The sequence below is a fragment of the Astyanax mexicanus genome, chromosome 5 (genome assembly GCF_023375975.1).
Source record: "Astyanax mexicanus isolate ESR-SI-001 chromosome 5, AstMex3_surface, whole genome shotgun sequence".
NCBI classification, from domain to species: Eukaryota; Metazoa; Chordata; class Actinopteri; order Characiformes; family Acestrorhamphidae; genus Astyanax; species Astyanax mexicanus.
The window spans coordinates 39,166,343-39,181,533 of NC_064412.1; the positions used below are offsets into that span (position 1 = coordinate 39,166,343).

Genomic DNA, 15,191 nt, shown 5'->3' on the forward strand with positions numbered 1-15,191 from the left:
TTTCAATAAATTCAATAAATTAAATTAATATCCCAAACCAGTCATTACAATTACTATTTTTAATTTGATTTTCAGCTGTTTGTAGCTTCATTCACACCCATTCATTTAGTATTCACTCGCGAGCTCCCTCTAGCAGTTTGCAGTCATTTACCTATTTACTGCATATCGGTATATATAAGCAGTCATATATTGATGCATTTGGAAGCACTTAAAGTCCAGTCCGAGAGAAACTCTGCGGCTCAAAGCTTTACAGAGCACTGAGCCCCAAACAGAACCCCCTCAGTCAGCTGGTCCTAAGACTCTCTGAACCTCAGACAGGTTCATTACAGCAGCGTCCAATAGCCTTAAACGCAGTAAGAACAGCTATCTAGAACATTGTGAGAACCAAACTCAGACCCCATAGCTCAGAGCGAGCTACAATGCTTTCGTGCGATAAAAACAGAGTACAGGCTGGAGCCGCATCTCCTGGCTGTCAGACATCCACAGCAGAGACGGATCCTGACAAAGTACCAGCTCAGAGATCTCAGCCTGAGTGTTTTAGTAGAGACGGGCAGGTATCAATTTATAACGCTTCTGGCTGTGTGTGGTCAGTGTGAGACTTCCTTCTCCACATCACAAAATTCAACGCAGCACCAGAAGATTTCACAGACAGGTTTAAACAGCTGATCCCAAATTACCAAACACTTACAGAATTGAAACAATTAGGAATAATTTTGTGAGATTATATCAGCGTATCCTGAGAGGCAGTGGGAAACACCTACCTCACCATACCTCCTCTTGTAAAAGAATAATATATATTTTTAAAAGTATACTTAACCTGCAAAAAGTACATACTTTTTAAAAATTAAAATGTGCACTTAAATACATACTAAATGTACTATTTTGCAACAACTTAGGGCAAGTTAAGTATTTTTCAGTTGTAATTAAGATAATTATAGAGTGCTACTTTTTCGCATTTTAACTTCTGCGAACTTAAGTAGATGTAAGTATGTGTAACACCTTTTTAAATACACTTGAAATATAAATGTGTAAATGTACTACTTTGCGTATTGATGCACATATTGTGTACACCTTAGTGCTACTGAAAAAAATACACTAAAGTGAACTTCAAGCAGTATTTAATACCACTACATATATTTCTATCAACACAAGTAATGTAAAGCATACTGCTTAAAAATACATTTTATGAAAATAGAGAAAGTATATTTAATGTGTATTTTCATGAAGTATATTAAATTGAAAATGCACTTTTATTAATCTTTACCTTATTTGAACATACTTTTAATGCTCTTAAGTATACTTCCTTTTCACAAGGGTCGCTGTTCACTTAAACAGTAATTATTACCTTTACAGTAAAATAACTGCTCTTAAAATGCCAACAATATCGTTTATCGCAATCATTTCTGGGACAACATATAGTTTGCAAAAAATTGTTATCCTAAATTGGAGGAATAACCCTGAGAATCTTGGCATGCTCTCCACTAGTCTTTCACACTGCTTTTGAATAACTTTATGCCACTCCTGGTGCAAAAATTCAAGCATTTCAGCTTTTTTAAGGCTTATAATATTCATCTTCCTCTTGATTACATTCCAGAGGTTTTCTGGTCTGGAGATCATGACAGGATCTTATCTGGTGATCCTTCATCCAACCTTGATTGACCTAGCTGTGTGAAACTAAGAACTGTAATGGAAATGCCAATTGTCAGAGTTGGAGAACACTGAGGGCAAAAAAAATTCTTCCTGGATAACATGCGGCTTGATTCATGTGTCCTACGCAAAGACCAATCTGCCCAATTTCAATCCCTAAATCATCACTGATCCTCCACCAAGTTTCACACTAGGCACAAGACACTGTGGTTTGTGCGGCTTTCCAAGCCTCTGTCTCTTAGACAGCCAGGTATTAAGCAAAGCTAAAAGTTGGACTAATCAGAGAAGATGATCTTATCTCAGTTTTCTATGATACAATCTTTATGGTCTTTTGCAAACTTTAGCCTGCCTCTTCTTACATTTTATTGATATAGGGTTTTTTTTTTTTTACTTTTTCTAGCCCTGGCTGAAGGAGCCTGTTTCAAACAGTTCTTTCCATGCACTTCACCCCAGCTGCCATTTGCTATTTTTGTAAATCACTTTAGTGTCATCCTACGGTTGCTGACTGCCATTCAAATAAGTTGACAGTCAATCTCCAGACTTCGTCCCCACTGAAAACCTCTGAAATGTAATCAAGAGGAAGATGATCACAAGCCATCAAAGTAAGCTAGACCACTTTGATTTTTGCACTAGGAGTGGCATAACATCACCAAAATGCTCATAAAAGCTCATAAAAGATCATAAAAGCTGTTATTAAAAAAAGGCTTATTCCAACAAATAATGATTTCCAAAATCTGTTCCAAATTTTCATTTTCTTCAAATAAATGCTGTAATGTCAATATTTTTATCTGGAATTTCGGAGAAACTTAAACATATACCTATAAATAGTAAAAATCGTGTAATTTGTTTTTGTTATTGTTGAAATGAATTGACAATAATATTGTCATTACAGTCATGCCAATAAAGCTGTTTTGAAGAGAAATAGGAAAAGAAAAGTGTGTAGAATCTTCATAAACTAGCTCTGAAACAGACACAGGCAACTGCCTGACATTTTAAAATTACAAATAGGAAAAAGGATTTCCCTCTCTTTAAAAAAGTGTTGTGGCAATATATCAATAAATCCCTGCTTCCTAACAAAGTTAAATTAATTCATTGTAAAATATACAGTGTTTATGCTTGTAATGTCTTTTTCAATAATGTTAATGTAATGTTAATATTTCGCCACAATGTTTCTTTTTACCATTCAGCTTTGGAAACTATCACTCACTTATTTGGAAGGAGATCTCCTGCTCTTTATGTCTCTGCACAAACTTCATATACTTTTATATACACAGATCCAAAGCCATATCTTTAGATTTAAACTTAAGAGAATTCTGCAACAACCTGAGAGTTTATATTATTCTTTACGTATATTAGTATTTTATTAGTATTTACGTATATATGCTTTTCTTTTTGTTGTTTGTCGTTTATTAATTAATGTCTAAATGTATGTCATGGATTGTTTTTATGGATTTCTTTGTAACTATTGTCTTTATATTATTTAAGATATATTGACAAAAAAGCAACCCGAAATACATAAAACAAATATAATATAATATAATACAATATAATATAATATAAAACTCTGACATTAGAGGACTTTTATTGTAGTCACAGGCGGAAGCAGGCGTATATGATTGGAAGCGCTGCTCAGTGACGTCTCGTCCGGAAGCTTCTTTGCTTTGCCCTTGTACACAAAATTTATGCCTTTTCGTGTACAATACTCTCCGCTTCTCGTTTTCTGTCTGTGTTGAGCCTTTTCTGTGTATCGCCATGTCTCTGGCTGCTGAGGCTTTCGTCTCTCAGATGGCAGGTCTGTGATTTATTACAGCAGAGATTTTATCACCCAGATAGAAGAGCTCTCAGGCTAATGTTAGCTCACTAGCCTGTCTGTGCTCAATAAGACATCTTTAATTGTTTTACATTTTTACTTCTCTATAAAAATATTATATTTAGTTCCTTTACCGTTTATTTCTCGATTTGCGACTTTATTCCTTCTGTCAATTGTAACGTTGCTACCTGAGAGATAGATAGAGAGGTTAGCTAGTTAGCAAGTTGGTTACTGCAAGGCTGCACGATGATACTAATAAAACTACAGTGATTTCCCTAATAACAAGACAATTTTTATAGAGCACTTTATTTTTGATGATTTGAAAAAAAAAAAAAATTAAACAGCCTTTATTTCACGCTCTTTCTTTATTTGGGCAGTGTTTACATTCTGACATTGAATAAACGTTCATTTAAAGGCTTTGAATATTTGAGGCTGTTTGACCCTGACAATGCTTTTAGGTGAATAATATAATATAACTAATAATTACTAATTATTATTATTATTATTATAACAACAACAATAATAAAATTAATTTAATAAGAATAATTGTTGATTAATGACACTTTACTGCGAGAGCACAATACAAGCTATAATAATAGAGTACAAACGAGATACAAATATTAAATATAAAGTAATACAATGCATATAAACCATAATACTGATTCAACAATATGCTCGTCAAAGATCAGGATTGTTGTACTACATTGGAGATAAAACAATGAACGTTAATTCAACATGCTTTTGCTATCTGGGGTTCCTTTTAAAATGTCATTAAAAAATAGAAATTGAATGCTTGAGAACGAAAACTGTGTCAGTGTTATTTTATAAGAAGCATGCTTATAAAATGATATAATGCTTGTAAAATAGAAGGGTCATAGCTGTCAACCTTTTTTTGTGCGCCAGGCATTTATCCGGCCTAATCACTATAAATTCTGAATATATGCTTATATACAGTAATTGGTGTGTCCTTAGTCTTTGACATTAGGATAAATTGAACATTCAGACCATATCCAGGATTCTGATTTTAGAAACACCGCCCACCCCTCGTTAGAGCTGCAATCTTTATTTCTTATCTTTAATCATTATTCCACATGTTTGCCCGCTCAGTTTACAGCCATGTAAACTTGGTTATCCTGAGGCGGATGTCCTCTTTTGATGCTCATTGTGTGGTTGTGTGTTTGGTATGGTACAGTGGATAACTCCACTATTTGCAAGTGAGCTATCACAGCATGTGGGAGACTGGAGGTCAATTCCCGGTCTAGGTGACTATGCTGTGCTTCACCAATTGGAGTCCTTGGGCAAGACTCCTAACTCTACATTGGCCCACTGCTGTAACAGGAATAACCTTGTAGGCCCTATTCTTTCTGGAAAGCACGGCAGCTAAATTTCATTAATGTAAATGCTTTTACAAGTGGTGCTTTCACATGCTGCTCACATTTTGCACTCAATGATTAGCTGTATTGCCAGTTTAAATAATCTTAATATATAGCAACATAATCCTTTTCAAATTGTTTTACATCAGTTATTACCTAGATCAATTAGCTGGATTTGAGCTGCATCTTTTTTTTATGACCTTTAAAGCGTTTTTCATATTTGTAATTGAAAAAAATATTTTTCAGCTGCTGAGCCATGGCCTGAAAATGCCACACTCTATCAGCCATTGAGAGGTAAGTTATGCAATGTTAGACACTGATTTAACATTTGGGCCTTTTGGATCCTTTTTAAGCTTAATCACTGCATTTTCCTCTTTTTTATTACAGAGGATCAGATCCTTCTGTCTGATTGTGCATCCTCTTTGGCAGTTCAGGTTAGTGGAATATAGATAGACATACTTTCAAATCATGAAGCTACTGTAGAACTTTTCTTTAGTGCATTAATACCAGTAAGGTAAGTATAGTGCTGGAAAATAATTTAATATTAATATATATTGTTACAAAAAACAAAGCAACTTTCACTGACTGTTCATTACACTGTGCATTATGTGTATTGACTTTTTTAATAATGTTCATATCAGTATCGGAGTTGGATTATATGGACAGAAATGAAGAAATATGTTTTTATTTTCTGTAAAATTGTGGCCATATCCTCCAGCCCTATTTTTCATATTTTGTCTCTTAGGCGTACCTAAGGATGTGCAACCTACCAGTGCGAGTGTCTTGCCGTGCTAATGCTGAGTACATGTCACCATCAGGTAATGACAGCTGTTATTATTATTTCAGATTTGTTTTATTTGGATGGGTTTGAGCCCATTTAAGTAAATGCAAAGTCCTGAGGTCTGCAGAAGGTGCTTAAAAGGGTCAATATATTCTCATCCAGTATGTTTGTCTGTATCTATTTATTCCTGTTTTAGGGAAGGTTCCTTTCATTCATGTCGGTAATCAGGTTGTTTCAGAGTTGGGACCAATAGTGCAGTTCACAAAAGCAAAGGTATGACCATCCTTTTAATGAAAAAGAAAATGTTTTCAAACTGTATATTATATCTACACTATAGTAGTTGTGCTTAGTTGGACAATAATTTATTTTTGTATATAAAACACTGATTGAAGTACTATTAGAAGTACTATTAGAAGTACTTATAAATAAAGACTTCTAATAATATGTAGATTTTCTAAAAAGAGGTTAAATATCATTGTTAAGCTTACCCCAGATGCATTCTGTCTTTTTGTATCAGAGACTCACTTTTTTTATGAAGGGAGATGAAGGGAGTAGGGGACGCATAAGACTACAGTTACAATAATAACAATACTTCTAAATCACTACAGTTTCCACAATACCATGCCAATTCAAAAGCTAATGCTGCATTACATTAAATTTCAGATGTTGGAATTTAGGAGAGAGGTAGAAAATTGTACTGGAGCGTCCCCACAAATTGGACTTCCTACTTGGAAGTCTGGAAAGCCTTGCCAACCTTGAGTTTCGAATCCAAAATTGCTTGTAAGACAGCAGTAGTTTCCAAGTTGCCCACATGCTTCTGAAATTACGTATGCATGCTAGGTCAGTCTTGATAATTACATTATCGACTCATTGTTTAATAAATGGACAAGGCCTCATTAACTTTCGATCATTGTGATATTGTGTATTTAGTTTAGATATAGTTTATTTATATGTTTGTTCACATAAATAACAGTGAACAGTATTTTAGCCAGTCATGAAATGATAAATGCTTTAATAACTAAATACACACAATATGGACTGCAGTAGATAAGGAAAAAAGAATATATTTTTCAAACTATAATTCTAAATTACAAATTAGTTGTATTTAAAAGGGCTCTGATGCTTTATGCTAGTCTGTTATCATTATGTCAGTGGCATTTAAATTGTCTTAAAATGACAATAATAATAATATCATTTATCACAATAATTTCTGGGACAATATATCATACACAAAAAAAATATTGTGACAAGTCTAATGTATGTTTATAGCACATATGGGTCACAGAGCTCAACCTTCACCCCTGTATCATAATGTTTCGGTACAAAAACATGCACCAGATTTCACTGAGCAAACAAATTTAGATGTATTTGCGTATGGAAGACATGGGCTTGCATTAATGCAATAAAGATGATGTTGGTGACAGTCTTTTGTAGTACTTTGTTAGCAAAATTAGGTTAGCTTTTGCTTTTTGCAGAGATTAAATAAGTTCACACAAGTTAATAATAAATATGTCTTTGCTGGTCATTTGCATCTGGGGTAATAAGCAATGTTCATTTGTTTTTGTAACGTTTATTTAGGCAAATACAATATATTGATATGTATTGTGTATTGTTTTTTGCTTGTGGTGTGTGTGTAAACCCTTACGTTTACAATTTTAATGAGCAAATTATAATGTGTTGCTCTGCCAGTGAAGTTTAAGAAACTGAACTATCCATTATTATAAACTCAGTGCCTATCTCCTGATCCTTTTTTTTATAGGGCCACTCTTTGAGTGATGGCCTGGATGATGTTCAGAGAGCAGAGATGAAGGCCTATATGGAGCTGGTCAACAACATGCTGCTCACAGCTGAGGTACAGTGCAGTGCAGTTTATTGTACTGCAGATGTGCTGTGCTTTAATCATGTTAGAGAATGACAGAGAAGTGATCTTCTGCAGATAAGTGGATTCATTTGCTATATTTATCTCTTTCCTTCTAGCTGTATATTCAGTGGTGTGATGATACCACATCTTCAGAGGTATGTTAAACCTTCATAATCACACACACATTGAATTGCAACATGCTTTATAATGAACGTATACTCTTTCAAAAACACAAATACTTTATAGGCAGTTCTATACACATTAATTACTATATACTGCCGTACTTTTGTAATGGAGATGTTTTGTTTGTCTTTAAAAAACATTTCACAGTAGGGTGCCATTATATAAAATGTAAGGCTTTTAGACAGGACATACCTCACACAAACTGCTTTGAATGTTTTTAGATCTCAAGGCCACGGTACAGTAGTCCATATTCGTGGCCTCTTAATCACATCCTTGCCTATCAGAAGCAGTGGGAGGTTCGTCGGAAAATGAACGCTATTGGCTGGGCAGGAAAAAGTCTTGAACAGGTAGGACTGTGCAGAGGGCAGACGTCCCACCTCTCCCAGAAATTGCGGGAATCTTCCACATACTGATATATATGAAATATATAGTATATCAGAATGTTGTATTGTATTGTATGTTGTGGTATCTTGTTAAAGTAATATGTTTAAGTTAGCCTTTTGTTAAACAATCACTTTGCTAAAAATGTAGCTCACAAGTTAATAATATAATGTAATATAATAGTGGATTTTGGCGGGATGCAATGTCTGCATTAAAAGGTATTAAAAGAATGCACTTTCTCTCATTGATTTTTCTGCGTTTACTCTATTAAACTGAGTCTGTGAATGTGTGTGCTTTTATCCTCTCCTCAGGTGTACGAGGATGTTAGCCAGTGTTGTCAGGCTCTCTCCCAGCGACTTGGGACTCAGCCCTACTTTTTCAACAAGCAGTAAGTTCTACACACTCCAGCATAATCTAACACAGTCCTGACTTAATACTGATTACCGTGCCCAATTGCTATGTTCACACAGCAGGTAAAAGTAGCCCAAACCTGATTTTGTCACCAAATCTGATGTTTATTTTAGGCTGTTTATACTATCTTTTAAATGTGACCCACATCTGACATTTGTCTGAAAAGTTTGTACTGTGTAACTGACGTTCATTCAGCAAAGAACTATGCTTCAGGTGATGATTCCGTTTCGTATTCTTTAGTTTTACAGGAACTATAATAGTTTTAGTGACAGACAGCTGGGCTTATCACAGAGAATACGTTCCAACCCACTGTAAAAATGCCATGTTATTTGGCCACCCACTTCTTTGTTTTGAGTACTTGGTTTCATTAAGGTGTCATTTGTCTAGAAACCATTTAGTACCTTTTCTTTTTAAAATACAGTAGGTGCGTCTGAGTTATATATGCATGCTTCATGTGAAAATGTTATTTTACACCAATTGCCTGCATTAGCCAATAAAAAAATAAACAGAAAAAAGAATGAATTAGGGAAAAGGATATTAAATTTGGATTCATAGCCTTGCCCACCTTGGCTTGTGACTGCCCACTGCACAGCCATGGAGAGGGTGTCAGAATGCTGTTTGCAATCAGTGGCAATATGTTTGTTTGTAATGAATATTAGGGCTGTCCCTAACGATTATTTTTTAAACGATTATTCTAACGATTATTTTTTTCGATTAGTCGACTAATCTATTCATTGAGAAACATACTTAAATAATTATTTTACGTTTTAAAGCAAACGATAAATTACTATATTTATATATAATAACAACAACAACAACACAAGCCTACTAAACCAAACCCCACACTTATAATCACTTACATGTACAGCACGTTGTTTAGATCTATAACGCTAAAAATGGATAAGCTCCCATACACCACAACCGTGTGTTGCACTGTTTTCTGTGACCGCTAGATTTTGTGACCACTGGCAAGTAGTTCTCAGCAGACCGGTGCACTGGCCGATTCGAAACGTGTTCGTTTCTAATGTTTACCCCGACTGGCCAAAACGGTTCAGTTTAGGGCTGAGGGTAAGGTGTAGGTATAGAAAGCTTCCGTTTTGCCAATGAACGCTCATAACCGTGAGCACTGGTCACAAAATTCCGACGGTGACAGAAAACGGTGTAACACCGCAGCGCCAACGGCGCTAGCTAAAATAACTTAAGGCAGCTAGCTTAGCTAAACACCTGAACTTATGAATAATGCTACTGTTTCTGGAAACTGCGAAATGCCATGCACAAATATAAACCAAAAATGTATAATTTCTGCCTGTGGCAGGTTTAAAACCTTTGGTAGACAGCCTTAAGTCTTTTTAAGGACACCCGCGGAGACCCTGATGTAAACGGTAACTTACTGTGTGACCCTGTTGACATAGTGCTCCTGGATGTTTGCGCTTCAAGTGCTCCTTTTGCACGTATGGCAGAGGACCACATTGTTGCCCTTTTGCGTGAAATGCTCCCAAACTTTAGATGCCCGCTGGCGTTTTTTTGTAGCTGGAGATTGCTCTCCGGAGTCCAAGCTCTCTAGAGCTTAGATTCTCTGCCCGAACCCGACATGACCCGAGGCCCGCCCGTAAATCCGACCCGGGCTCCAGAAAATAGTCCGATATGTAGGCGTCTGTTTTTTAATTATATTTTTATTTAAAAAAAAATAACGAAAACTGAAAGTGAAACTAAACTAATTTATTTATAAGCGCTGTTTTCACTACCGCAGTTCTACAGCGGGGGTCAGGGCCGCTGCTAAGGTTTTGGAGGCCCTAAGCATAACTGGTCAGGGAGGCCCCCCACCCCCCCCCCCCCCCCCCCCCCAAAAAAAAAAAAAAAAAAAAAAAAAAACACACACAAACACAAAAGGTTTACGCAAAATTTTACTATTTATTAAAATTACGCATGTAACTGTGAATATTTACAACGTTATAAGTAAGGCCAATAACAGTGAAGAACAGCACAAGAGTACTATTTATAATGTATAAATAATAAATGAAACGATGCATGTCTATTTTAAGCAGTGGACACGTCATTTACACAAGCCAGCCTTAAAGGTTATGAAATTATCGTTTATATTCGTGGTGTATTTATATCAGCCTGTCAAAATCTATAGAGCTGTCTGATCCTGCTGTCATACAGACCATTTGGATAGTGCACTGACGGCATTAGTCAATAGGTAGGCTACTCTGTTTATTAATTTTTTATTAAAGTCACTAAAAATCTTCAAACTACACTACTACTATTTGCAAACGTGCCACGTGCCTTGCAATACCCAGATTAGTTTCTAGTTAAGCGTTTAAAGCTACCAAATCAGCAAAGCCAACGTAACTAGCTCAGGCAACACCACTGAACATGAAGTAATCAAAACTATTTAAACCTTTATCATCGAAGTTACTCACCAGAAAGGGATGCATGGGCCTCATCTTTCTGCTTCTTTTTCTTCTTCTCAGCTCCAGACTCAAACCGTCGCTTCATAGTTGAATTACCATTTAGTAGCAACTTCGCGCGGTGAACTTGTCTCCTGCCAAACTCAAGTAGCGTTGCTACTTTAGTTAGGACTAAGGTTGCCAGATAAGTTACGATTTTTCATCCTATTTGTTTATTTTATTTTAAGTTTTTAACTTACACAAATATTGCACTGGACAAGTTTTTGTATAGAATGGCCACATACACTTTAAAAATGGTTAAACATGCGCAAGATTTAGCGCCTCCATGCATTATTTGATTATTTATTTGACTGGAAAATGTCACATCTGGCAACAACCAACAGAGCAAACCGAGCCGTGCCATTTCAGGCAATAGGGGTGGGGGCATTATATTATGCACAAAAATAATAACGTGCCGCTTTTAAGTAGTAGAGTAGGTGCCCCATGCAATGTTTAAAGACAAAAAAGATGAGCGTATCATAAATAATTCACATTGGGTTTTAAATTTAATAATGTCATAATTTCAACACATTTCATTCTCAGTCAATTTGGCTCCCTGCAACTGCAAAATGGTTGAGGCCTAACGCTGGCTGCGTTGTCTGCGTATGCAGAGCGGCGGCCCTGGCGGGGGTGTTGTGCCGATTCTGTCCGCGAAGCGGGAGTCAGATTCAGCAGAGAGTCGGATTCGGCACAAACGCGGCGGCACCTCGCGGTCCGCGGTGTCAGTTGTAAGCGCTCGCGCTAGCCGCAAAATACGGCAGAAAACACTGAGGGAGCTGCAGAATTATGAATGGGACTAGAATATGAGCACGAGGAGATCAAAGAGAACCTTCACCTGTGAGTAGCTCTCACCAGAACAAGCAAATCTCTCTCTCTCTCTCTCTCTCTCTCTCTCTCTCTCTGTGTCTCTCGCACGTGAACTCCTCCGCGTTTGACTTGCAGAACTGTGTTTAGCTGTTCTTAAAAATCATTTTAATTAAATAATAGTTCTATGCTTCTATGTTACCGTGTTAATTAACATAATTCTGATCATATTTCGCTCATTAAAACAGCCCGAAAACAGCCAGTTGGAATTTTTGGGCCCGATCTAACCTCTAATGCTCTCCACAGGCGCCGCCATGTTTACGACGCGCCGACGCACGTTATGCAAATCGATGTATTTTTGTAATCGATGACGTCGATTATGTCGACGCGTCGCCCCAGCCCTAATGAATATTCATGAGTAAGACCCAAAATCCTGTCTTTCTTCCCTGCCCAGTCCTCCACGAAACTAAAACAGGCTGAAACAGGAACATTAGAGCTATTTTTCACCAAAAAAAAATACTTTGACATTGCAGCGACGTCCTTCTGTGGCCGTGTTCCATTTTATTAGAAACACTAAGTTCTTTTTTTTTTTCAGCTCATAGTCTTTTTCCTTTTTTCCTTGTATTCTGGTCTGGCTCTGCAGACTGGGGCATACTGCTGTGAATTGAATATATATTGGATTTTAAAACCACATATTAAAGTGCCTCAAATTGGATCATAAAGATTCAATGTGTTATTTCCCCATTCACACAGCACATATATGGCACATCTGTGTCACATCTGACCAAAATTATTGGATTTGGGCAACTTTTATTCTTGTGGTTAAAACTTTTAAACAGAGAAATTAACTTAACTGTTCTGGAATTAGCCCTCCATTACCGGAAATAAATAATCTGAGCTAATATATAATACATGTACACAAACTATAATGCTCTATATACTCTTGAACTGCTTGCAGGCCAACCGAGCTGGATGCCCTGGTCTTTGGTCATCTATTCACAATCCTGACCACCCGTCTCACCAGTGATGAACTTAGTGAGAAGATTAAGTCCTACAGCAACCTTCTCTCCTTCTGCCGACGTATTGAACAGACATATTTTGAGGAACAGGACAGAGACAGCCAGTCAGGAGCCTCACACCACTCAAAAGGCCCCTCCCTTATTTGAAGCACTGTCTCCATGCCTGAGTACCATTCCTCCCTCCACTGATCTGTAGTAAAGTGAGAAAGTTGTGTACCTAGTCAAAGCAAGCTGATACTGTGGCATAATGTTTCACAGTTAATGATTTATTTTATTGTTGTGTAAATGTATAATATTTAATAAAAAAAACTGCCTGATCAGATCAGTGGAAGAAAGGAGGTGGCACCATCACTTAGGCTTAACCAACGTTCCACGATATTCCAGCACTCTTCCAACCTGTCCTTTTTCCTGATTGCAATGCCATATACATATATATATAAGTCTGCCTGTTGAAAATGTAGATTGTTGAAACCGATATTTTCATTAGGTGTAGATTTTGATTTTCCACTGCGGTGATTTCTGGTTTAATATGATGTACATGGAAGTGCCTACAAGGAAAAATAAACACAAAATTCCACAGTATTTATCAGTGCAGCTGTGTGTATTTTTTCATTGTACTGTTCAGAGGGCCCAGGTGCTGTCACTGATCCAAAGATTGCAGGTTCAAAACTTGGCTCATGCTGCTCCATCAGCAGACAGAGTCTGAGAGAGCACAGGTGGTCTTGGTTGGATGGATGCCACTATCTCCATTATTATAGGAGACATGTGCTAGCCTTTACCCTCTTAGTTTTGGGTACATTACAAGTGAAAAAACACATTTGAAATGATCCACACTGTATGTTTAAGACATTGCTGTGTGTCTGAAAGAATGTGGAGCTGATCAAGACACTCAGAAAAGTGAATTATTAGCTAATAGAAGTTGCTGCGATTATCAGACTAATGCCCTGTGCAAGGGTAAGCAATATGACAAAACTGTATCAAATCAAGTTTTTGATTCCCAGTATACTTTTCAAAGCACATCAAGAATAGCACCAGTGCTTAAAAACACTGAGAGACTGCTCATTTCATTACAAAGATTGTAATTTATTCTGTTTAACTGGATAAAGTGCAGAACATTTTGATTTAAAACTATTGTATTAAAAATTTAGGGAGAAAAAAAACCTATAATTTTGTCTGTAATCATGTGTATCCCAATACGTATTGTTTATTTTGAAAATGTCTTTATATATTATAACGCAATAGTTGAACCTGTAAATCTGTCTTTAATAATTTAGCTTGATAGGATTTGCATTGTGAGAAAATATTCTATTGTAAGAACGAACTTTGGAGGTAAAGGGAAATCTTGATTATATAATGTGCATATTATATATTACATGTATAAATTTGCACACAAAATAACTTTAAAATACATTTTGGAAAAAGCACTGGAATGTATGCAGTGTCCTCATGCTGTTAGCGTAGCCGCCATTTTTTCATGTTTTTGCTAATTCCAGGCTAAAAACTCAGTCCTGTTACTCAAAAACAAAAAAATAACAGTAGTGAGTTCCAGTAACAGGAATGAGTGCCAGCAACAGGAGTGAGTTCCATTAACAGGACTAAGTATTGTCCCCTGGCTTATTGATTTATTATTGTGAATATTACTTAAAATACAAAAATGGCTTTGCATATTTTAGAAAAAAAATAATGCATGCATATATAGTGATTTTTTTGTCAGAGATCTCAATTATTTGAACATGCAGTCAAAACATGCACACATTTCTTCAAAATAAAGACTTTCTTGAGAGAAAATCAAAGGAATTAGTGGACTTGCTTTTGAACATGAGTTTTGGTAACAGGACCAAGAAAAATGTTTTGAATAGTTAAATATATGTGTTACTAGATTTAGAGTTGAAAAAATATAAAAATTAAGTTTAAGTTGGAAGAGTTACAACAAGCAAATGGCACCCATTTGGTGAAATGGCCCTTAAACATAAACTATACATTTAACTCGATTTCACACAATATAACAAAATAAAAGTAACGAAAACATATTTTTAAGGAACACCTTTTTTTGTAGAAAAAAAAAAATTGCCTTCTGAACATTTAACTCCATAGTAATTAAATGTTAACTGTACTGTGTAGAGAGCAGATCTAAGCAACAAAAAAGTGCTTTTGTTAAACACCTTGCCACCTGTACTGAATTCACTTCATATTTATTTATTTAAGGTGTGGTTTTAACAGAGTCTGCAGCCAGACCCTACCCTGTGTTTCAATCTAGGTTTAAATGTACAGATTAGGTGCAGCGTTGTTCTGTATTTGCTGTGGTCTGTTTTATCAGCCTGGTGGTGACAGAGGCAGGTGTAGTAGTTGTGGTTGTGGTAAAAAATGGCCACTAGGGGGAAGATTTGCTTTTGCACTGTGTTTTTCTGTGTGACTGGAAATAGAGGCTCAACAAGGCAAGACGTAAATCTCTGTGAGGTATAAAGCTTCTG

General features: G+C 36.3%; 1 protein-coding gene across 1 annotated transcript; it reads left to right on the forward strand.

Moving 5' to 3' along the window:
• Nucleotides 1–3,260: 3,260 nt before the first annotated feature.
• mtx2 (metaxin 2) lies at nt 3,261–13,302 on the forward strand. The gene is made up of 10 exons (XM_007248836.3): nt 3,261–3,439; nt 5,077–5,124; nt 5,218–5,264; nt 5,576–5,648; nt 5,808–5,884; nt 7,371–7,463; nt 7,589–7,627; nt 7,877–8,002; nt 8,348–8,424; nt 12,660–13,302. Exons 1-10 carry the CDS (start codon nt 3,400–3,402, stop codon nt 12,865–12,867), a joined length of 828 nt encoding a protein of 275 aa, XP_007248898.3. The 5' UTR covers nt 3,261–3,399; the 3' UTR covers nt 12,868–13,302.
• The last annotated feature ends 1,889 nt before the right edge of the window (nt 13,303–15,191 follow it).